Here is a 24,494-nt window from a genome sequence, read left to right as displayed (position 1 = left end):
CTATATTTTATTATTGTTTTATAAAATTGCTCTTTTTCATGACAGTTTTCTTTTGGAGAGATAGCATATAATAAAGGTCATTGTTTTAATCATCACAGCATATAATTCTAAGGGTGTAGGCTTAGAATCAAATAAAAAAATAACAGCATCGCACTCTTACATCCCAGACACATTGCCATGGGCTGTGTTTCATACTGGCCATACGTATAAGGTCCACAGTCATCCTGCTCTATGGTGGTTATTATTCAGTCACCACTAGGTCATGTCCAATTCTTTGTGACCCCATGGACTGCAGCATGCCAGGCTCCTCTGCCCTCCACTATCTCTTGGAGTTTGCTCGAATTCATGTCCATTGAGTCAGTGATGCTATCTAACCATCTCATCCTCTATCATCCCCTTCTCCTGCCCTCAATCTTTTCCAGCATCAGGGTCTTTTCCAGTGAGTCGACTCTGCATCAGATGGCCAAAGGATTGGAGCTTCAGCTTCACAACAGTCCTTTCAATGAATATTGAGAGTTGATTTCCTTTAGAAATGAGTGGTTTGATCTCCTTGCTGAACAAGGGACTGCTGAACAAGAGTTTTTTCTACCACCACCATTTGAAAGCATATCAGGTGTGTATCATTACTGTCCTCATTTTCAGATGTGGACATCGAGGTTTAGAGTTAGGTAAGCGTCCCGCAGTTAGGGAGCTGGTAAGGACAGAGATGTGATTTGAGCCCAAACACCTGGCTTCACCCCCAGTTCATCCTGATCTGTGTCTGGTTGCCCGCTGCTCCCCATTGTACTCTGTGGGACCCCTCTGCCTATTCACTTCATTCCCCCTGACGACCATGCATTGGGAATCCTAATTAGACATTTGGACCTTTTTTCCTCTGTGAACTGCCTAGATATATTCTCTTTTGCCCAATTTTATTATTAGTTTTACTTTTAAAAAACCACATTGTAGGGACTTCCCTGGTGGTTCAGTGGCTAGGACATCTGGCTCCCAGTGCCGGGGGGCTGGATTTGATCCCTGGTCAGGGAACTAGTAAGTAGGTCAAGAAGCAACAGTTAGAACTGGACATGGAACAACTGAGTGGTTCAAAATTGGGAAAGGAGGTATGACAAGGCTGTATATTATCACTCTGCTTATTTAACTTATGCAGAGTTAGTGACATGGCTCAGTCATGTCCGACTCTTTGCGACCCCATGGACTGTAGCCTACCATACTCCTCCGTCCATAGGATTTTCCAGGCAAGAATACTGGAGTGGGTTGCCATTTCCTTCTTCAGGAGATCTTCCCAACCCAGGAATTGAACCCAGGTCTGGGCAGACGCTTTACTGTCTGAGCCACCATGGAAGTCCTATATGCAGAGTACACCATGTAAAATGCTGGACTGGATGAAGCGCAAGCCGAAATCAAGATTGCCCGGAGAAATTTCAACGACCTCAGATGTGCAGATGATACCAGCCTAATGGTAGAAAGTGAAGAGGAATTAAAGAACCTCATGATGAGGGTGAAAGTTGAGAGTGAAAAAGCTAGCTTAAAACTCAACATTCAAAAAACTGAGACCGTGTCATCCAGTCCCATCACTTCATGATAAATAGAAGGGGAAAAAATGAAAGCACTGACCGATTTTATATTCCTGGGCTCCAAAATCACTGTGGACAGTGACTGCAACTATGAAATTAAAAGACCCTTACTCCTTGGAAGAAAAGCTATGACAAACCTAGACAGTGTATTCAAAAGCAGAGACATCACTTTGACGACAACCGTCCCTATAGTCAAAGCTATGGTTTTTCCAGTAGTCCTATATGGATGTGAGAGTTGGATCATAAAGAAGTCTGAGCACCGAGGAGTTGATGCTTTCAAACTGTGGTGCTGGAGGAGACTCTTGAGAGTCGCTTGGACAGCAAGGAGATCCAGCCAGTCAATCCTAGAGGAAATCAACTCCGAATATTCATTGGAAGGACTGATGCTGAAGCTGAAGCTCCAATACTTTGGCCACCTGATGCAAAGGGCCGACTCATTGGAAAAGACCCTAATGCTGGGAAAAATTGAAGGCAAAAGGAGAAGGGATCGGTAGAGCATGAGATGGTTAGATGGCATCACCGACTCAGTGGACATGAATTTGAGCAAACTCCAGGAGGTAGTGGAGGACAGGGGAGCCTGGCGTGCTGCAGTCCACGGGGTTGGGAAGAGTCAGACACGACTTAGCGACTCAACAGCAGCAACAACATGGAAGTAGATCCCACGTGCTATAGCTAAACATCCTGTGTGCTGCAGATAAGACCTGGCACAGCCAAATAAATACATATTAAAAAAAAAATTCTGGTGTGCCTTAAAAAAAAAAAGAATGGTTGAGAACGCTTCATTCTAAAAAAAAAAAAAATTACTTTGTAGGAACCCCTTGTATTTTATAGCTATTTCTAGGAATCAGTGGAGATATACAGGGAAGTTCTCCATTTGTTTAGAATAGTGAGGAATTTGAAAAATAGCCACATGTGCTAGTCGAACAATAGGGGACCAATTAAGAGAATCATAAATATTCATGCAGAGAAGCACCATGTAGCCTTAAAAGAATCATGTGCTGCGAAAATATTACTCAACATAGGGAAATGTTTATAATATGTTTCTAGATGAAAAAAGGCAGACTGCTAACGGTATATATAGTGTAAATCTATTTGGCTTTTCAGAAAGCTACAAATATGTATATACAGGTATAGGAAAAAACCGGAAAAATTTCCGTTACAGAATAATACCAGTGGTCATATTTTGTAGTGTTGGGATTATGAGTGGTTTTTATTTTTTGATGTGTGAATTTTTTTTACCCCCAAGTTTTCTGCCTTGAACATACTTACTTTACACTTATGAAAAAAAGAAAGATTGAGTATATAAATATATCATCAGAGAGTCAGAGGGAGAAAATTTGCAAGGTTTCTGGAATAAATCATGTATTATAGTTGCTTTTTCCAGGCACCTAGTATTAGTATAAGATTATTGCATGTCTGAGGAAAATTCATAAAGAAATCTAGTACAGAAACATCCATTGTATCAAATGTAGTGTGATTAAATGTGTCTTTGTGTTAGGCCTTGTGCTATGTACTTGGCCTGCAAAGGTGAGCAGAACAGGTTTGCTAGTGCCTGGATCTAGTGCCTCCCCCCGGGAGCATGCTGTTTAATTGATGAAATTAAGCCACGCACAAATGAAAAAGTTAATAGTAACAAGTCCAGGGTCCAAAATAAGAGGCAGACATAAAATGCTATCAGATAATAGGTGACAAAGTCCTGAGCGAGTTAGTTGAGTGAAATTACAGGATGCTTTGTTAACCTGAAAAAGGGAAATAGGATATAGGTGAGTGGAAAAGAAGAGACAGGTTCTCAAGGGGAGGAATCATCAAGATGAACCCAAGGAATCATCCTTGGGTTGGAGGAATCACCAACCCAAGACTTGGTCTTGGGTTAGGAGGGGATCCACTTATCTGTCTGGAACAGGACTTCCTAACCAGGGCTCAGGTTTTAGGAGGAATCTATAAACCCTGATGCTGTGTGTAAAAATGTCACATGCTTGTGCCTTTTTCATGGGAGTGTCCATAACTTTCACTGGATTCTCAGAGGGGCTCCAAGAAGTTTAAGGACAAAGGACCTGGAAAGATAATGAAAGGTTCGGCTGACTCAGTTGGCTGGCAGAGAGCATGGGTGATGGCTGGGAAGCTCTTGGTGCCAGGTGAAGTTTAGTGTGTTACAGGAGAACAGAGCTTCTCAGAGTCATGAGCAGTAACAGCTCTAGTGTACTTTGACCTTTTGAACATTATCATTTTCTACCTAAGAGTTGTCCTGGCTGGATTGTCTTTTCCTCCAATTTTCTTTTTTCTTTTGTAGGAGATATACTTGGGTACTCTTCAAGAGTCTATGCCCTCTGACCCCCTCTCCCCTCCTGTTACCACCGCATCACTAGAAAGTAGTTTGTAGGAAGGATGGCTTTAGAGAAACTGCAGAGTCTCTTCCGTCCTAGAGTTGTCTTTATCTGTAGCAGGTGGACCCTGCCTAGAGTGCAGGAGATGACATATGAAGAGCAAAAGAAATGACATCAAAGACACTTGGAGTAGGGACCAGTGTTTGAGCCAGTGAGAAGAGAGATTTCATTCTTCAGTTTTGAACCTTGGTAACTTATTAATTTATGAAAGACAAAATCACCATTTTAAATAGTAACTGAGCCTCTCAAAAAAGATGAGGTGGTTGAAAACCTACATAGGTACAATTCAGAGCCGTTTTGCCTAATCTTTTGTGCATTTATAATGAAACGATCAGACTTGGCAGAAGAGGTGGTGGGAATGTTGGAACATACAAGATGGGAGGGATTAAAAAGTCTTTTCAGTGTAATTAAATCTATTTTGAACTTGGCAGCAAAGCAAATATATGTATTTGATATATGCGTATATACACGTGGCTCGGTTCCGTGGGGTTTTGAGGTTGCTCTCACCACCTCCTCGCTCACTCACCATTCCACCTGCTCACCCCTCACCTTCAGCTTAGGCCGTTCCTCATCAACAGCATTATTTGCCCTCTTCAAGTCCTTCTGTCACTCATGCTTTCTCTCTAATTGGGACAGCAGTGGAAGGCATTTTCACTAAAACGAAATAGGAAGATAGTATAGAGTGGGAAATAGAGTTAAAAGCAGATCATTTTCTTGGAGGAAATGAGAAAATCCGAAGGAAAGAATGAAAGGCCCAAGTCTCACCCCCTCTCTGGGGGCCTGAGTGTGGCCCTGGCTGTTTTCCAGGTGAATAAGTCAGGATGTGGCAGGAACGCCACCGGGCAGCTTGGGTTTGCCTCTGCCTGCCACCTCCTCCCCTCTTCCCTCGGCTCTTGGATCCTCTCCTGCACGTTTGAAATGAACAAGTAGCCTCACGTAGAGCTCTTCTGCAGATAGGTTTACAGATAATCCTTGTCACGTGGCCCCCGTGTTTGTTTACTTTGTTTTTCTTTGAACTTTCTATGTCTCACTCTCCTGCTAAACGTCCCCTTTCCTTTAGTCCCTTGAACTAGTGCTGCTAAGAACCCAAGCACCAGTAGAGTAGCTGGTCAGTGGTGACCGGAGTAGACATTAGAGGCAAAGCTGCGGCTAAGAACCCAGGAACCAGGCAGGTGCCCCAGAGAGATTTGTTGAACAAGTGAGTGGATGGATCCAGATTGCCTGGGCTCTAGGCCCAGCCTCGCACAGGGACTGATCCCATAACCTTCCCATGGCTCAGTCTCCTCATCTGTAAAATGGGGAAATCATGAAACAGTCGCACAGGGTTGTAAAGTACATGAATGAATAAGGTGCCTGAACTAGTCCTGCATCAGGGGGAGCTTTTCAACCAGCTCTCAGCTCTTTATTATTTGCAAGCTCAGAATCAGAACACTTGACATACAGACACAATAGTCTGTTGTAATAGAAACTAGAAATGTCACTTACACATAAGCCCCTCTTCAGGCCACTGGTTTTCATTTCCTCCACCCCACCCAAACTGACCCTTCCTTCTTGGCCCAGTATTTTCCTTGGATCTCCTATAACCCCAGACACTCTGGTTTTCCTCCTGCCTCAGTAGGCATCTCTCCTTAATTGCCCTTGTAAGAGCCTTCTGGTTTATTCCACCTTTTCTTTTTTTTTAATGTTTCATTTTGAAATAATTACAAATTCACAGGAAGTTGCAACACAGTATACAGAGAAGGCCCCAATTCCCTTCCCCTAGTTTCCTCTAGTGGTAACATATTGCATAACTGGAGTGAAATATCACAGCCAGGAATATAACATTAACCCAGTCTGCAGCGCTTGTTCACATTTCGTCAGCTTTATGTATGTACACCTGTGTGTGCATCTGTGGATGCATAGTTGAGTGCAGTTTTGTTACCTATTTTGTTTGATCACCACTAGAACTTCTCCATCACCACAAGGCTCCCTTATGCTACCCCTTTATGGTCACCATCCTTTCCACACCCTAAACCCCAGCAATCACTAATCTATTCCCCATACCTATACTTTGGTCATTTGGGAATAAGGTATAATTGAATATGTCGCCTTTTGGGATTTTTTTTCCCCCACTCAACATAATTTCCTTGAGTCAATTAATAGCTGATTTCTTTTCATTGCTGTGTAGTTTTCCATGGGTGAATGTAATGCACTTTGTTTAACCACACCACCCTTGAAGGGCATTTGGGTCATTTCCAGTTTTGGGCTAAGAGTAAAATTTCATTGAACATTCATGTCTGTATATGAAATTGTGTTATTGTATGAACATAAGATTTCATTTCCCTGGGTAAACAAATGCCCAGAGTACAATCATTGGGTCATATGTTAAGTGCATGTTTATCTCTTTAAGGAACTGCCAAACCGTCTCCCAGGGTGGCTCTAACAATTTTACATTCCTGCCAGCAATATATGAGATCCTGTTTCTCTGCTTCACTGGCATCTGTTGTTAATACTTTTTCTTTTAGCCATTCTGGTAAGTGTGTAGTGATATCTCATTGTGGTTTTAATTTGCATTCCCTAATGGTTAATGATGTATCCATCTTTTCATATACTTATTTGCCATCTGTATGCCATCTTTGATAAAATGCTTTTTAATATCTTTTGCCCATTTTCTAACAATTTTTTTAAACTGTTGAATTTTGAGCATTTTTTTTCATAATCCAGATCTAGACTGTTATTGAATATGTTGTTATTCAGTCACTAAATTGTGTCCGACTCTTTTTGACCCAGCCATGAAATTAAAAGACGCTTGCTCCTTGGAAGAAAAGCTATGACCAGCCTAGAGAGCATATTAAAAAGTAGAGACATTACTTTGCCAACAAAAGTCTGTCTAGTTAAAGCTATAGTTTTTCCAGTACTCACGTATGGATGTGAGAGCTGGACTATAAAGAAAGCTGAGTGCTGAAGAATTGATGCTTTTGAACTGTGGTGTTGGAGAAGATTCTTGAGAGTCCTTTGGACTGCAAGGAGATCCAACCATTCAGTCCTAAAGAAAATCAGTCCTGAATATTCATTGGAAGGACTGATGGTGAAGCTGAAACTCCAATACTTTGGCCACCTGATGCGAAGAACTGACTCATTTGAAAAGACACTGATGCTGGGAAAGACTGAAGGCAGGAGGATAAGGGGATGACAGAGGATGAGATGGTTGGATGGCATCACTGACTCAGTGGACATGAGTTTGAGTAAACTCCTGGAGTTGGTGATGGACAGGGAAGCCTGGCGTGCTGCAGTCAATGGGGTCGCAAAGAGTCAGACGTGACTGAGCGACTGAACTGAACTTTGTGACTCCGTGGGCTGCCGCACACCAGCCTCCTCTGTCCTTCACTATCTCCTGAAGTGTGCTCAAATTCATGTTACTTGAGTCAATGATACTATCTAACCAGCTCATCCTCTGTCACTCCCCTTTCCCTTTTGCCTTCAGTCTTTCCCAGCATGCGGGTCTTTTCCGACGAGTGGCCTCTTTGCTTCAGGGGCCAAAGTGTTGGAGCTTCAGCTTCAGCATCAGTCCTTCCAGTGAATATTAGGGTTGATTTCCTTTAGGGTTGACAGGTTTGCTCTCGCTGTCCAAGGGACTCTCAAGAGTCCCCTTAAATACGTGGTTTATAAATACTTTCTTCCTGTTTTAGCTTATCTTTTCTTCCTCTTAACAGGATGTATTAGTTTTCTCTGGCTTCGGTAACAAATGCCCGCACACTTGGTGGCTTAGAGCAGCATAGGTTTATTCTCTTATGGTTCTAGAGGCCAGAAGCCCACTCTGTTTCACTGCCCCCCAAACCAATGTGTCAGCAGGGCTGTGCGCCCTCTGGAGGCCCTAGAGGAGAATATATTTCCTTGCTTTTTCCAGCTTCTAATGTGACAATCCTTGCTTGGTTCTTGGCTCCTTCCCCCATCTTCAAAGCCAATAGCGTAGCATCTTCAAATCTCTCTGCTTCCATTGTCCCATTGCTTTCTACTTTATGTGTCAAATCTCTCTCCACGTCTCTCATAAGGACAGTTATGATTGCACTTGGGGCCACCTAATAATCCAGGATAACTTTCCTATCTCAAGACCCTCGAGAGATATTTGATGGATGAGCACATGATTTGTCTCTCTTGTGCACCCCAGCTCATGTGTCATCCTGAACTTATTTTAACTTTCATTCTCTGTGTGACGATTGCCTTAACTGTGCTGGTTCTTGCTGTCTCCTCCCTCCCCACATGTCAGTCCTCCTCCCAGCTTTTCTTCCTGTAGTAACCTATGGTGCATTTGTATATTTATTTGTATATATGCACCAAACCTTGGAACTCTGCAGTCTTTCAAACTTTGCGCAAACTGGGTATGCTTTAACTGTTTTTACAGAACTGGGACAGAACTAGCCCGTGGGTAGTACATGACCCAGTTCTGAAGAACGTGGTCTTCCGGCTTCAGATACTGTCTCCTTACATCTCTCCTGGCCCCAGCTTTATCCCACTACTCCGGATGCAAGAGAAGTATCACATGCTCCCACAACGTGCCTCTCCTTTCACCACTGTTGGCCAAGTGAAAAGTGTCAGTTGAGCATGTTTGAAGCAGCTGAGAAACCCACGCTAGCCCCATGATAGGGTTATTGCTAGGAGCAGGAGGCTAGTGCAGGAGACAGAACACACTTTTCAGCAAAGCCTTCAGCTTGGCACTTTATATGCCCTGTGGTAAATGCCTCTGCTTCAACAGGAATGTAGGCTTCTAGGGTGTCTTCCAGGCTGCCCAAACAGGAAATGCTATGCCTTTCTAGAAACAGCTATACTTGGGTTCTTTAAACCATAGTGAGCTGGAAATGACTGCACACTAGTCCACGTTTCAGTTTCTCTCTCACCTGTGGTGTCAGGGCATCCCGAAAGTAACCTGTCTGTTTTTTCTCTCTGCCTGAAGAAGTATTCCTTAGCGGTCCTGGGCCCCAGAACTGCTGGGGCTCCTTCAGCCACCAGTGGTGGTTTAATCGCTAAGTCATGTCTGACTCTTTGTGACTCCATGGACTGCAGCCCACTAGGCTCCTCTGTCCATGGGATTCTCCAGGCAGGAATACCAGAGTGGGTTGCCATTTTCTTCTCCAGGGGATCTTCCTGACCCAGGAATCAAACCCGCATCTCCTGCATTGCAGGCAGATTCTTTTACTGCTGAGCCGGCAGGGAAGCCCATTCCCTCAACCATAGGGCTGGAAGAAAAATGGACAGCTGGTGATGAAGGGGTGACTCTGCAACTATAATGATTGGTTTACCATCCCTGGGATGGTGGCGGAACTGTGCCTAAACTTACTTTTCTCATTTGTATTTTTCAGTTGAGCTATATTTCACATGGGTTTCCCTGGTGGCTCAGCAGTAAAGAACCCACCTGCAGTGCGGGAGCCGCGGGTTTGATCCCTGGGTCAGGAAGATCCCCTGGAGGACAGCATGGCAACCCACTCCAATGTTCTTGCCTGGAGAATCCCATGAACAGAGGAGCCTGGCAGGCTACAGTCCATGGGGTCACACAGAGTCAAACACGACTGAAGTGACTTAGCATGCATGCACGCATACTTCACATACAGTGAGATGCACAGGTCTTAAATGTATTGTTCATTCAGTTCTGAATGATGCAGATATCTATGTAAGCCACACCCTTATCACGATAAAGTTTTCACCTCCCCAGATTTCCCTGTGTCCCTTTCCAATCAAGCTACACATCCCTGTTCATGATGGAACCACTGTTGCAATTACTTTCATCATAGTTTAGTCTGTTCTAGTCCTCCACTTGAAGGGAATCATACACTGTGTGCGCTTTTGTGTTGGATTTCTTTTACCTTAGCATGTCTGAGATTCATCCACGTTGTTGTCTGTATCAGTAGTTTGTTTCTCTTTCATTGCTGAGTAGTATTCCATGGTTTGTTTACAGTTCTTTTGTTGATGGACACCTCTGCTATTTCCTATGTTTGGCTATTATGAATCAAGCTGTTATGAACATTCTTTTACAAGGTTTGTTTGTCTCTTTGCTGGACACATATTCTCTTAAGTAAGTACTTAGGAGTGGAATAAGCTAGATGTTCATAGGCTCTATGTAGGTTTACTTCTTGGGGTTTCCTAGGTGGTAAACAACCTGCCTGCTAGTGCAGGAGATATAAGAGATGCATGTTTGGTCCCTGGGTCGGAAAGATCCCATGGAGAAGGAAATAGCAACCCACTCCACTATTCTTGCCCGGAGAATCCCGTGGACTGAGGAGCCTGGAAGGCCATGGTCCATAGGGTCGCAAAGGGTCAGACACGACTGAAGCACACATGTGTGTTTACTTCTTAAAGAAACTTCTAAAATGTTTTCCAAAATGGTTGTGCCAGTTTTGTATAGAGTGCTCCAAAGCCATTATTATCTCACTTAGAACAGAGACTGTGGGCACAGGGAGATATGCGGTCTGGTCACCCTGATGCTGTTGGAACTCCAGAGGATGTTTTCTGTGATTTTTAAAGCATCAAAAAGATTAAGCAAGTGGAATTTCAACAAAGAAAGAATTTTGATAAAAGACTTATAAATGTTACTTCTTCTTCCTGTTTACAAATACATATGTGCTGAGCTGTGCTGATTCACTTCAGTCATGTCCGACTCTTTGTGACCCTATAGCCCATTAGGCTCCTCTGTCCATGGGATCCTCCAGGCAAGAATACTGGAGTGAATTGCCATGCCCTCCTCCAGGGGATCTTTCCAGCCGAGGGATTGAACCCGCATCTCCTGCATTGGTTGGCAGGCAGCTTCTTTACCACTGTGTCACCTGAGAAGCCTGTACTCTTCAGAAAAAAGTGCATAGTTCAGGTCAGTTCAATAGCTCAGTCGTGTCTGACTCTTTGCGACCCCATGGACTGCAGCCGGGCTTCCCTGTCCATCACCAACTCCCAGAGCTTGCTCAAACTCATGTCCATTGAGTCGGTGATGCCATCCAACCATCTCATCCTCTGTTGTCCCCTTCTCCTCCTGCCTTCAGTCTTTCCCAGCATCAGGGTCTTTTCCAATGAGCCAGCTCTTCACATCAGGTGGCCAAAGTATTGGAGTGTCAGCTTCAGCATCAGTCCTTCCAATGAATATCCAGAACTGATTTCCTTTAGGATTGACTGGTTTGATCTCCTTGCTGTTCAAGGGACTCTCAAGAGTCTTCTCCAACACCCCTGGCAATATAAGAACAAGGGTCAAAAGTAGTCTTTGATCAGTTCTGCTTCCAATAAAAGAAAAATCCAGGGAGCTCAGGACCTATGATGGGGATTTGTTCTTGAGTCTCTCTCAGTACAGACACAACAGAGAAGAAAGGCACTGAATACTGAAGTATGTTTTAGAAAAGGGAAAACTGAGCTGCGTTTCCTTGCTCTGATGTTTGTTCATGTGTGTACTCCTCAGGCTGCCTGTTTCTCTCGTCTTTTCGAGTATTGAACATCACCTGTCAGATTTTCCACTTTGTCTTTCAGGCCAAAGATGCCCTAGACAATACTGAAGTTCCTGTTGGCTGCCTTATGGTCTACAACAATGAAGTTGTGGGGAAGGGGAGAAATGAAGTTAATCAAACCAAAAATGTATGTGAGTTGAATAGTATAATTGCAAACATATGACAGTGATGGTAGACGTGGAATGGATTTCTCATGGTTAGTGGCAAGATGAATCTGTGTAGAGTTTGGTGACCATCAGTGGAAGGACAGTTTCCTGAAATCTTTTAAAATGCCTTTTTTTCTGATTATAAAAAGTGATCCATACTGATTTTCAAATTTTTGGATAATTCAGAAAAATTTAATGAAGCAGTAAATTCTTTGGGTCTGATTTTCCATTTCATAGAGCTTTACTTTAACACGAGTAAAACCCAAGAGGGGTTTTATTGCATCAGAGTGTCCATACAGAAGAAATGAGTCCATCTCCATTTTAAGAAAATGTAATATCTGGAAATTCTACTTTATAAGACATATCAATTTAGCTCATATTGTATCCTTCAGTGAGGCTTCCCTGGTAGCTTAGTTGGTAAAGAATCTGCCTGCAATGCAGGAGACCCCGGTTTGATTCCTGGGTTGGGGTGATCTGCTGGAGAAGGGATAGGCTACCCACTCCAGTATTCTTGGGTGTGTAGTACCTTTAATTATTGTGTTCCTCCTAGTCAATTAAAAAGTCACCCTCAATTGATAGCTGTGGAGATATAAAAGGATTGTATAAAGAAAGCTATTCCTATATCAGGTAATTTGGTGGAGTACAGTCTCCACCACCTGCTGTCTCTGAACCTACAGGTACACGTTAAAAGCTTTCGTGACTTTATTGTGGCTAGGTTGAGAAGTTATGAATTAAGAAAACACTTGTTGAATGTGGTATCACCACAGCGTGTTACAGTGAGTAGAAATGAAATCTTAAGTTTTAGGATTATAAGAAGTGCCCGGGGGACTCAAGGATAGCTTATAATCTTAACACCTCTCACGTTGACTTTGATCTTACTTGGGAGCCAGAGAACAAGCTGGGGGTGCTATGAGGACTCTCAAGTTCATTCATCACACCTATCAACAAGAAAACTCAGATTGGGTGAAACACAAGCAAAATAGGAACCCAAATTCACAAAACAATTGTTAGGTGGACATCAAGATGCCCGTAAGATATGTAATAAGCCATGTGTGTGTATGTGTGTTAGTCACTCAGTCGTTTCCAACTCTTTACAACTGCATGGAATGTAGCCCGCCAGGCTCCTCTATCCATGGAATTCTCCAGGCAAGAATACTGGAGTGAATTGCCATTTACTTCTCCAGGGGATCTTCCTGACCCATGGGTCAAACCTGGGTCTCCTGCATTGCCGGCAGATTCTTTACCATCTGAGCCACCTGGAAAGCCCAATAAGCCATAGTACACCAATTAGTGAATCTACAGATACTTATTCGGGAGTAGAATTTTGTGCTTTAAATAATTATCATATCTCCCTGTTTTTTCAGTACAGTGTCTTTAACATGAGAAAGTCGGATGTCCTAGCAACATCTGTCTAAACCCCCAGTGACCTGAGTTTCTTCCACACCTTGAAATTAACCTGGATTTATTTTTTGTATTCTGTGCTCTTTAGAAGGTTACCCTACAATCAGAGTATAGAAAGACTCTTGACCCCAAAAGAGAAGACCTAAGTCCTGCTTTTGGCTCTGCTATCATTAACCTGCCGTCACCACCGCCATCACCTCACCCAGCTGTGTGTCTTTAGTAGCCTCCTAACATACCTTACTTAGCTTCTGGTTCTTCAGCAGTAAAAGAGTTGATTGAGATGATTTAGGTCAGTGATTATTTCTTGAGAACTATGAGGACAGTTGATTCAGTAATTCTGAACCTGATTTCTAAAAAGCACCCGAGTTGGAGGAACTTTGCTTTATTTTTAAGCTCCCCAGTTCGTTCTCGTATGCAGTCAGGTGGGGGAACCTCTTTGGCAAAGAACCTTCCAGCTCTGAGTTTATCATTCTGGGCCAGCAGGGCTCCCATCTGCCTCTGGCTTCCATGGCCCCTTGGCCACTGTGCCAGCACTTCCCACAGGTAAATGAACACCTTTCTGTTTGCCCCACTGAATTTTATGCTTCTGGAGGACAGAGACTTTTTTCCCCACAGAGTTTAGTTCAGTGGCTTGTACATAGTCGCCACTAAGTGTAAGTTTATTGATAAACATGATTATCATGAATACTATAAATAGTTGCCACATAGCAGAGTACATTTATAGTGTTATGTGTGACTGTGCTGCATATAATTCATATCACTTTATGAGATGTAGATATCGGAATTACATTTGGGGAAACTAAGGCTTGGAAAAGCTATGTAACTTGCCCAAAGCTATACAATTAGTAATGTCACAGTCGGGATTCAGACTGAAGTATGGTTGATTTCAAATTTTATGCATTTCTCCAATACTCTACTGCTCCCATAAGGTATCTGAAACTGATACCAAACCTCTGCTTCTCTCTAGAGTCTGCCAGTATATAAGATCTTATCCCAGAGAAAATGTTAAGTGATGATATCCCAGTGATGACATTCTAAATATAGATTTGTTTAGAGTAAGGTTAGTGACAGTCTTGAAAACATATTTGAACCTAAAGCATGTGCTTATGAAATTTCAGATTCCTTGGAAATATTCAGGAACCACAGACATCTTTTTTTATTTGAGACTTATCTCTCTGGTATTTTAATTGAAAGAGTGTCCCCTAAAGTACTTAGCTACTTAACTAAAAATAGAGCACTAATTCCTGTGACATCTCAGATTAGGTATCTTTTATCGGCAAGGCTATGGTACTTGAAGTAGGAAATACACTGTCAGCTGCTAAGGGTGTCCTGAAACCTTTATTTGCTGAAATGTTTGCAGAAACCATAGGCTGGTCTCTCATATTTACTTTGGAATATTTGTCAAATACTGTTACATGTAGTCAACGAGGTCAGTGCAGGCAGCTCTCTTTCCAGGCGACTCGACACGCCGAAATGGTGGCCATTGATCAGGCCCTAGACTGGTGCCGTCGACGCAGCAAGAGTCCTTCCGAAGTGTTTGAACACACGGTGCTGTACGTCACCGTGGAGCCGTGTATCATGTGCGCGGCTGCTCTCCGCCTGATGAGTATCCTTTGACTTCGTACTCGTCTCGGGGGTGGGAGGGAGGCCCCTCCCACCAGGGGGCGGAGCTTATATGTATACATCTGAGGGGCCGGAGGGAGGCTCCTCCCACAAGGGGCGGAGCTTATATGCATACATGTGGCTGATTCACGGTGTTGTACGGCAGAAACCACCACAGCCTTATAAAGCAATTATACTTCAATTAAAAAAAAAGTCAAAGGCATCAGTGTAAGACAAAAAAAGTCCAGACAATGTCAAAAAACAAAAAAGATTCTACTATGTGAACACAGAATTAGGAAACAACTTTTGGAATTTGTACTGTACACAATACAGTGTTCCTTGGCCAAAACATTTTTTAAGAAAGGTTTTTGAATAATGAAGTTTTTTTTTTTTTAATATCAATAAACTATAACAAGTAAGTGAGAGCAAGAAACGCTTCAAGCTAACTTAAACTGTCAGGTAAAGACAGAACATAAATCAGACTATTTAACAGTGTACATAAGAAAAGACCTGAAGAACACGCACCTATTTTGCCTTTGGTGAACAGATTACAGGTGACTTAAAAATTTCTCTTTCTCTGTTTATAAGTTTTTATTGTTTATTTTTGCCATGAATACCTATTATGTAGAAGGCTTGAAAAATTGTAAGTCAGAAGTAAATACAAAGTGAAAGTACTTATGATACTATGTTGCTGTTCAGTGGCTCAGTCTTGTCTGACTCTTTGAGGCCCCATGGACTGCAGCACGCCAGGCTTCCCTGTCCTTCACTGTCTCCAGGAGTTTGCTCAGACTCTTGTCTGTTGAGTCATTGGTGCCATCCAACCATCTCACCCTCTGTGGTCCCCTTCTCCTCCTGCCCTCAATCTTTCCCAGCATCAAGGTCTTTTCTAGTGAGTTGGCTATTCACATCAGGTGGCCAAAGTACTGGAGTTTCAGCTTCACCATCAATTCTTCCAATGAATATTCAGGGTTGGTTTCCTTTAGGATTGACAGATTTGATCGCCTTGCAGTCCAAGGGACTCTCAAAAGGCTCCTCCAGCACCACGTTTTGAAAGCATCAATTCTTCGGTGCTCAACCTTCCTTATGGTCCAACTCTCACCTCCATACATGACTATTGGAAAAACCATAGCTTTGAGTATATGGACCTTTGACAGCAAAGTGATGTCTCTGCTTTTTCATATGTTGTCTAGGTTCGTCATAGCTTTTCTTCCAAGTAGCAAGTGTCCTTTAATTTCATGACTGCAGTCACCATCCATAGTGATTTTGGACCCCAAGAACTGTAAACTGTAAATAAATGGGAAGTTGATACAGTTATAGCTCTTTGAATTGTGTCTTTCACAGAGTAAGTGACACAAATACTGAATACAGCAAGTTAGCCTCTAAAGATATTTTTAAAACTTGTTTGATAATTCAGCAATTAGTTGTTGACTCACGCTAGCATATTCTTATGTATTTATTTTGGTTGTTGCTGTTCAGTCGCTCAGTTGTGTCCAACTCTTTACGACCCCATGGACTGCAGCACGCCAGGCTTCCCTGTCCTTCACCATCTCCTGGAGCTTGCTCAAACTCATGTCCGTTATTTTGGTATATGGGTGTAAATCATTTAATCACTAAAAATAATAGAAAGGGCTTTGAGTGTGATAAGACATAGAGTTTCCACTTTGTAAACTCTCTGTCCATCGTGCCGTCCAGAGTGGCTCCGTTTTAGTCTGGTTTATTCTGGGCCACAGTTATATTTGCTTGAGGAAAGAACAGAGGAAAAATCTGTTATTTTGAAGAGGTGAAAATCTCTGGATTAAATTCCTGCCTCCCTTCTGGCTCCAATTCTCTAGTGATTCCAAAATATCTCCTTTAGGAGAGGCCAGAGAGAGCACCAAGCTGCGAGCATTTAGCAAATACACATTCAGTCTCCACTCCATTTGCAGTTGTGAGATGTTAATTTTTAAATCCTTTAAACCTCTTTCTTTTGTGTAACTAGATTGTGAAGTGAAGTGAAAGTTGCTCAGTTGTGTCCAACTCTGTGACCCCATGGACTATCCAGTCCATGGAATTCTCCAGGCCAGAATTCTGGAGTGGGTAGTCTTTTCCTTCTCCAGGGGATCTTCCCAACCCAGGGATTGAACCCAGGTCTCCCACATTGCAGGCGGATTCTTTACCAGATGAGCCATAAGGGAAGCCTAAGAATACTGGAGTGGGTAGCCTATCCATTCTCCAGCAGATCTTCCCGACCCAGGAATCAAAGCAGGGTCTCCTGCATTGCAGGCAGATTCTTTACCAACTGAGCTATCGGGGAAGCCTAAAACTAAGTTATATTCTAGAAGGAACTTCCTGAATTAAAGGGTGCTTAGACCTAGAGAAAAACCTCTGGTCTGGCATCGGTGGAATTTGAACCCATGACTCTGAAGAGACTGGAGCCTAAATCCAGCACCTTAGACTGCTCGGCCACGCTACTTGATTGCAAAACTGAATTTTTAAGACTTAGCCCAAGTTTAATTATTTTTAAGGGTAGCGTGGGCTTTCCTCTCTAGGATAGGTGTTATAAACCCACCGTAGCTTCGTCACAATATGCACTTGAACTGCCTGTTCTCTGTAGAACCTTAATTCTTTCTCAGGAATCCCGCTGGTTGTCTATGGCTGCCAGAATGAAAGATTTGGTGGTTGTGGCTCTGTTCTGGATATTGCCTCTGCTGATCTACCGAGTACTGGGAAACCATTTCAGGTAACATGAACTGTTATACTTTCTCTTTCTTTCTAATTACTCGTATCTCACCTACGGCCTTGCGGGTAATTAGCGTGTTGTCATTATACGAAGGACCCATGACTAAACCAGGTGTGTGCTGGGAGCCTCTGGTCAAGGTCATGGATGCCTCAGTGTAAGATGCAGGTAATCATTTCCAGGTGGGTACTTAGATGTGTTAATGAACAGAATCCCTCCAGAAGGAGAGTTCCAGCCTTCCAAGCTCTCCTCTGACAGTCTTCACCAGCATCATCAGCTGTGTGTGAGGACCCTACCACTATGGGCCTCTCCCCTCCACAGGTGTGCCTGGCTCCATGCTGTACCAAATTTGCATGATACTTCGGCTGTGCTGCTGACTATAGCAGCCATTTACAGTGAATGCACAATATTTTTCACAAAGTCAGTTGTTTTGCTTGATTGCCCTGTACTAATTTTGGCATCTAACAATCAATACCTGATTTCATTTTTTTTTTCCCCCTGCCTTTTTGATGTTGAAATTTCCCCCAGGCCCAAGAATCCACTTAGAAATTCTACTTTCTCTTTAACTTTGACGCTTCTCCCAGAGTTTTCACGTTTAAGGCTATGAGCAGAAGGAATTTGAAATGAGTTTGGTCTCTAGACAAATACCAGTTCTCATAAATTGGTTTGATTTTTTTTCTATCTAAGATATAAGGTTAATCTTAAAAGTATTATGCTTTAAAAAGAAAAGGACTTAACAAATGCTGGACATGGTGGGTAGTTAACAAAGACCTTAGATATTCTTGGGAGAATATTAAGTACCTATGAAGGGCTAAATTTGGTTGAATCCCAATGAGAACAAGTTTTGGAAAACATTCTATTTTGAGTTTTCCCAGCTGAACATTGGCTTTCTCAACAAGCCCTGCACTTTTGAGAACAGATGACTTTAACATCACATCAGAAAAGAAATCGTCACAGGATGGAGAGTAAGCAGTACAGTTAGCTTGATCATTAAAACAATCTGCAAAGTGATTTGCCTTCTTCCAGTCGCTTCTATCAGTAACTCAGATTTTGCTTACATAACTCTTTGCAAGTGAATTGCTGACTCTGTACTTCGTTTATGAGAAAGATCTGAAGAATTCCTCAAAACTTCTGCGCTGAACAAAGATGAGCCGTTAGATATCAGACATGGGTGGAACATTTCTGTCCAATGTGCCAGTGATGTTGCCAGTGACATTACCAGTGACTGCATCACGTTGTGCACCTTTGAAGGGTCCGCATCAAGTCCAGACTCCTTCAAAGGCCTGTGTATTTTGACTTCATTTTATTGCTTTAATTTCTTTCCTTGTACTCCCTTAATAATCACCCCACCGCTATCAGCTGGTTGTCTTACGACCTAAGCTTATTCCTGCTCTTTTCCTGAGATGATCTGCTCAGTCTCTCTAAATATTCTCTAACATTAAGTTTCATCCTCCTACTGTTATCCCAATTTCTTATTCTTTCACATGTTGATCTTTTCTCTGAAAGAATCAAAGGTAGAAGAAACTGAACACTTAAAAAAAATCCTCTGTAGTAAGGTTCGACTAGTTTTTTCTGTAAAAAGCCTGAGAGGAAATATTTTAGCTTTTGTGAGCCACTAATATCTTTGTCACATTTTTGTTTTAAACCCTTTAAAATATGAAAACCATTCTTAGCTGACCATTTCTAGCTGTGGACTGCCAACCCTAACCCTATAGAATCAAACACTAAATGGGCCCCCTGGTAAAGAACAGCAGATAAAAATAGTGCCCAGTGAGCCCTCACAATATGCCCGGTGTTTTAATTAACAGGGGTTATGTTATCTAATCTCATTTTGTTGTTGTCATTGTTCATTTGCAAAGTCATGTCCAGCTCTTTGTGATCCCATGGACTGCAGCATGCCAGACTTCCCTGTCCTTCACTATCTCCCAGAGCTTGTTCAAACTCATGTCCACTGAATCAGTGATGCCATCCAAGCATCTCATCCTCTGTTGCCCCTTTCTCCTGCCTTTGGTCTTTCCCAGCATCAGGGTCTTTTCCAGTGAGTCATCAGGTAGTGAAAATATTGGAGCTTCAGCTTCAGCATCTGTTCTTCCAATGAATATATTCAGGGTTGGTTTCCTTTAGGGTTGACTGGTTTGATCTCCTTGCTGTCCAAGGGACTCTCAAGAGTCTTCTCCAGCACCACAGTTCCATAAGATCAGTTCTTCAGTGCTCAGCCTTCTTTATGGTCCAACTCTCACATCTGTACATGACTACTGGAAAAACCATACCTTTGACTATCTAATCTCATTTAATTTTCACAAAATCCTTTTGGGTTAATTGCTATATTTACCTGTATTTTACATATGAGGGAACTGAGGCATAGAAAGTTGAAGTATCTTACCCAAGATCCCATAACTAGTAGGTGTACTGGGATCACACAGTTAGTTGATTGAAAAATAATAATGAGTTGGTTAGAGTGATGTTTAATTGAGGTCTTTTTTTTGGAAATATACTTCCTTACTGATTTTCCTAATATCCAGGAGGTGCATTAACGTTATCTGAACTATGTTTACATAATGATGTATGTGTTGCCGTTTTTATGGAATACAGCACACATTTTCCTTGGCCTTTGTTCATTCTTAGCTTTCTTATTTCATCAGTGCACCCCTGGATATCGGGCTGAGGAGGCGGTGGAGATGTTAAAGACCTTCTACAAACAAGAAAATCCAAATGGTCAGTTTTCCCCTGCTGTGTGCACATACTTAATCGGTATGAAGCATGTCTGTGTGGGCCTACCTCTTCATTTTCTCTTTCTTTTCTATTCTTTTCACAGCACCAAAATCAAAGGTTCGAAAAAAGGAATGTTACAAATCCTGAACTTGTTCTAATGAAAGACTCATGCCCCTGGGACGACATTCTTGGACAGAAAGCTGTTGACATCATTGAAGCATATGTTTATATATTGTCCATAATTCACGGGAAAATGTTTTCTCATCATTTGCTCTGTTAAGGGAACAAATGAGCACTTTTTAAAAGTCTGACAGTTGCAAACAACTCCCAGATTTTCTACAAGCTGAAAGACCATTTAAGAAGGGGAAAAGTTAAAGATTGAGGTTTTAGAAATTAGTAAGCAGTGCCTGTTCTTCATGCCAAAATCATTATGCCTGGTCCAGGAATGCACTGACTTTCAGAGGATGTGTATCCAGACTCAGTTACTTGCTATGTCTGCCTGGAGAGCATCACCCTACACACACCTGCTCCAGGCCTTTCAGACTTGGGCCCTTTGTTCTTGGCAGCCTCCATGTTCTCCCAGGTTGTGTGTGTGTGGGGGAGGGAGACTTCCTTGGAAGTTGTATTAATATATGAATCATATACATATTGGACCATGATTTTGTGGTCCTTAGAAGAGATTTTTGCTTTTATAAAGCATTTAGAGAAAATGCATACTTTTAAAACACATGTTCGTCATTTAACAGCATACTGCTATCATAAAACCTTATTCATGCCTTCTGTGAGGATGAATAGTCTTAAAAATAAAAGAAATGCCTAAGTGGATGACTCTTTCTTTGTTATTGAGCAACTCTACTGTGCCAGGCTCTGTTTGTTCACTGAAGTGAAAGTTACTTGGTCGTGTTCGACTTTGCAACCCCATGGACTGTAGCCCTCCAGGCTTCTCTGTCCATGGAATTCTCCAGGCAAGAATACTGGAGTGGGTTGCCATTAGCAAAATGAAGTATCCTGCCCTCATGGGGCTCCTAGTCTAACAGGAGGAGACAGACAATGATCATAATAGATTATACAGTATGTTCAGTTCAGTTCAGTCGCTCAGTCGTGTCTGACTCTTTGCGACCCCATGAATCGTAGCACACCAGGCCTCCCTGTCCAGCACCAACTCCCTGAGTTTACTCAAACTCATGTCCATCGAGTCAGTGATGCCATCCAGCCATCTCATCCTCTGTTGTCCCCTTCTCCTCCTGCCCCCAATCCCTCCCAGCATCAGGGTCTTTTCCAGTGAGTCAGATCTTTGCATGAGGTGGCCAAAGTACTGGAGTTTCAGCTTCAGCATCAGTCCTTCCTTCCAGTGAACACCCAGGACTGATCTCCTTTAGGATGGACTGGTTGGATCTCCTTGCAGTCCAAGGGACTCTCAAGAGTCTTCTCCAACACCACAGTTCAAAAGCATCAATTTTTCGGCGCTCAGCTTTCTTTATAGTCCAACTCTCATATCCATACATGACCACTGGAAAAAGCATAGCCTTGACCAGACGGACCTTTGTTGGCAAAGTAATGTCTCTGCTTTTTAATATGCTATCTAAACTGGTCATAACTCTCCTTCCAAGGAGTAAGTGTCTTTTAGTTTCATGGCTGCAATCACCATCTGCAGTGATTTTGGAGCCCCCCAAAATAAAGTCTGACACTGTTTCCACTGTTTCCCCATCTATTTCCCATGAAGTGATGGGACCAGATGCCATGATCTTAGTTTTCTGAATGTTGAGCTTTAAGCCAACTTTTTCACTCTCCTCCTTCACTTTCATCAAGAGGCTTTTTAGTTCCTCTTCACTTTCTGCCATAAGAGTGGTGTCATCTGCATATCTGAGGTTGTTGATATTTCTCCTGGCAATTTTTGATTCCAGCTTGTGCTTCTTCCAGCCCAGCGTTTCTCATGATGTACTCTGCATATAAGTTAAATAAGCAGGGTGACAATATACAGCCTTGATGTACTCCTTTTCCTATTTGGAACTAGTCTGTTGTTCCATGTCCAGTTCTAACTGTTGCTTCCTGACCTGCATACAGGTTTCTCACGAGGCAGGAGGGTGATAAGAATTATGGCAAGAAGAAAAAGAACAAGGCAGAGGGGGTGGGCATGCCACTCAGTAGGAGGAATGGTTGCAGAATTAAATAGAATGATTCATTATATCTGAAATCAAGCACAGCTATTTCTCTATGAAAATCCAGATTTAGAATTTAAAATCTAGAATGTAAAAGTGACTTCCCTGGCAATCCAGTGGTTAAGATTCTGAGTTTCCACTGCAGGTAGCAAGGGTCCATCCCTGGTTGGGAAACTAAGATCCCACATGCCATGCAGCATGGCCAAAAAAAAAAAAAATCTAAAATGTCGAAGTGTGAGCACAGCCCTAGAAAGGGTATCCACAGCAGGAAGTTCGGATACTCACCTTCCTGACTGTAGCAGGGGTTGCCACTATGAACCTCAGCTTTGCAGAGCCTCTTGGGGATGCTCTGCGTCTGCCCAGAAGGGGGCCTCGCTGTTCCATTAGAAACCCAGCTCCGAGCCTTGGAGGGCAGCTCCTTCTCGGTTGCATTTCTTCAGTGGATTCATTTCCTTGATGCAAAGCATCTGTATTTGTTGGTTCTGCCATTTGAGTGATGCCTCTGACTTGTTTGTTTTGAATTACATTACAGGCTGGAATGTAATTGTGGTGAAAGGATTTTTATATTGCCGAGAGTAGCAGCTAATCACAGTTACATGCTACAGAGGGTTTGTAATGGCATGGTTTTGTACGTGTGTGTTTTTAACTGCATTTGAGAAGTTTTATGGAGAAGAATATGCATGACTTTTTAAATCTGTAATAATTTTGCATGTACCTTCCATTCAATTTCAGCTACTTTAAAAATGATCTTCTCATTAAATTTTAGTGCTTTGACTAGTTTATACATTTTTGCCGTTGGTCATGATTCATTTCTGCTTCTTAGGCTTTTCTGCAAGTGGATTTCATTGTACTTGTTGTCTTCGTGTCATTTTCTTGGGGATTATTTGCAGACAAAAAACCTGAGAGCTTTTTTTCTGGGAGTAGCACCCCGTAAGTTCAGCCACACTTATGTCTTATGTCAAGTAAGTTCATGGTGTTAGTCCCTCAGTCGTGGCTGACTCTTTGTGACCCCATGGACTGTAGCCCACTAGGCTCCTCTGTCTGTGGAATTCTCCAGGCAAGGTTGCCATTTCCTTCTCCAGGGCATCTTCCCTACCCAGAGAGTGAACCTGGGTCTCCAGCGTTGCAGGCAGACTCTTTACCGACTGAGCCACCAGGGAAGCTTGAAACCTCTTAAGTTATTGGTAAACATTATTAGATAAAATTACTGACTGAAATTTGGGGGAAAATGAATAGTGAGAGTATCTGGGATACAAAGCCAAAGCCGAAAATAGTATCTGGATATTTTAACCCAGAGATAGTCACTACTAAAAGGATCAAGAAAATAATAAAACTATAAATAGGGAAGGATACAAAAGCCTTACCAATATACGTACGTTCTTTGCTGTTTTGAAGAATGTATACGTATTCCAAATTCCTAAGCATTGCTGAAAATTTTAATTTTGGTTATTATCTTTTTGATTCTTTCTCCACCAGCTGAGTTATAGAGTAGTCTCTTCTAAATGTTTGGTCTTAGGCATTGCTTTGGCGAACAATCAGTTTGAATAACCTACTGAAGATTGGACGTGGGCACCTCCAGCTCCCCCAGCACCACTGTGGGCTCACAGACATGAAGGTTGTGGGATTTTGACAGCAGTTAAGCAGTGATCGTGAGGATGTGTGATAAGGTGGTCCTGCTTCCTCAGTCGCCACACATTCTCTAGCTACATAGACATGGCTTAAAGTATTATTCCATTTCAAAAGATTGAATCCAACTGATTGATACTGATGGAGCATGTCTAAGGGGCCAGCGGAGAGGTTTGCTTTGTGTATGAGATAATTCTGCAAGTTGTGGGATGCAGAAAGGTTTTAGAATCACAGCCTTGTTTAGAGAAATTAGTGGGAAATGTTTGCATCTGAGTTGCTAGAGTATCCAATGGTTACTGCTCCGTACACTGGACTCTGGACACTGGGTGGTGTGTAATGCTTTGGCAGGCTTCAATCACTGATAAAAGATCATGTTAAAATATCTTTGTGCTTTCTTGTGACTTGGCGCAAGCCTCCCTTCCTGTGTTGTATTTGGAACATCATGGAGAGAAAACAGATAGCCAAGAACTCCAGTGTAGGCTAGAACCGTTAATTTTTCTTTAAATGCTATTTGGAAGTAATTTCAAACTTAGAGGAAAGTTGTAAAAATAGCTATATGTCCCTTATTCTTTAAACCTATTAACATTTTGTACTTTTAGCTTTATCATTTGACTTCTATTTTTCTCTTTCTAAATATATATATATATACAATATATAAAACATATATATATAAAACAATATATGTATATATATTTTTTCTGAACCATTTAGTAGAAA

At 42.3% G+C, this 24,494-nt stretch overlaps 1 protein-coding gene across 3 annotated transcripts in view; it reads left to right on the top strand.

Moving 5' to 3' along the window:
• ADAT2 (adenosine deaminase tRNA specific 2) overlaps window positions 1-24,494 on the top strand; it is a 32,780-nt gene that overhangs the window by 5,332 nt on the left and 2,954 nt on the right. The window contains exons 2-6 of one of the 3 annotated variants that reach the window (XM_043457289.1): window positions 423-613; window positions 11,438-11,542; window positions 14,418-14,568; window positions 17,177-17,283; window positions 19,923-20,031. In XM_043457289.1, the coding sequence (XP_043313224.1) occupies window positions 533-613; window positions 11,438-11,542; window positions 14,418-14,568; window positions 17,177-17,283; window positions 19,923-20,031 (553 nt within the window). In that variant the 5' untranslated portion in view covers window positions 423-532. Of the gene's footprint in view, window positions 1-422; window positions 614-11,437; window positions 11,543-14,417; window positions 14,569-17,176; window positions 17,284-19,922; window positions 20,032-20,095; window positions 20,818-24,494 lie in introns of those variants that run through there. The other 2 variants (XM_043457290.1, XM_043457288.1) reach the window with 2 other exon arrangements.

The sequence above is a fragment of the Cervus canadensis genome, chromosome 33 (assembly GCF_019320065.1).
Source record: "Cervus canadensis isolate Bull #8, Minnesota chromosome 33, ASM1932006v1, whole genome shotgun sequence".
NCBI lineage: Eukaryota > Metazoa > Chordata > Mammalia > Artiodactyla > Cervidae > Cervus > Cervus canadensis.
This window is presented reverse-complemented; position numbering and strand designations above follow the sequence as displayed.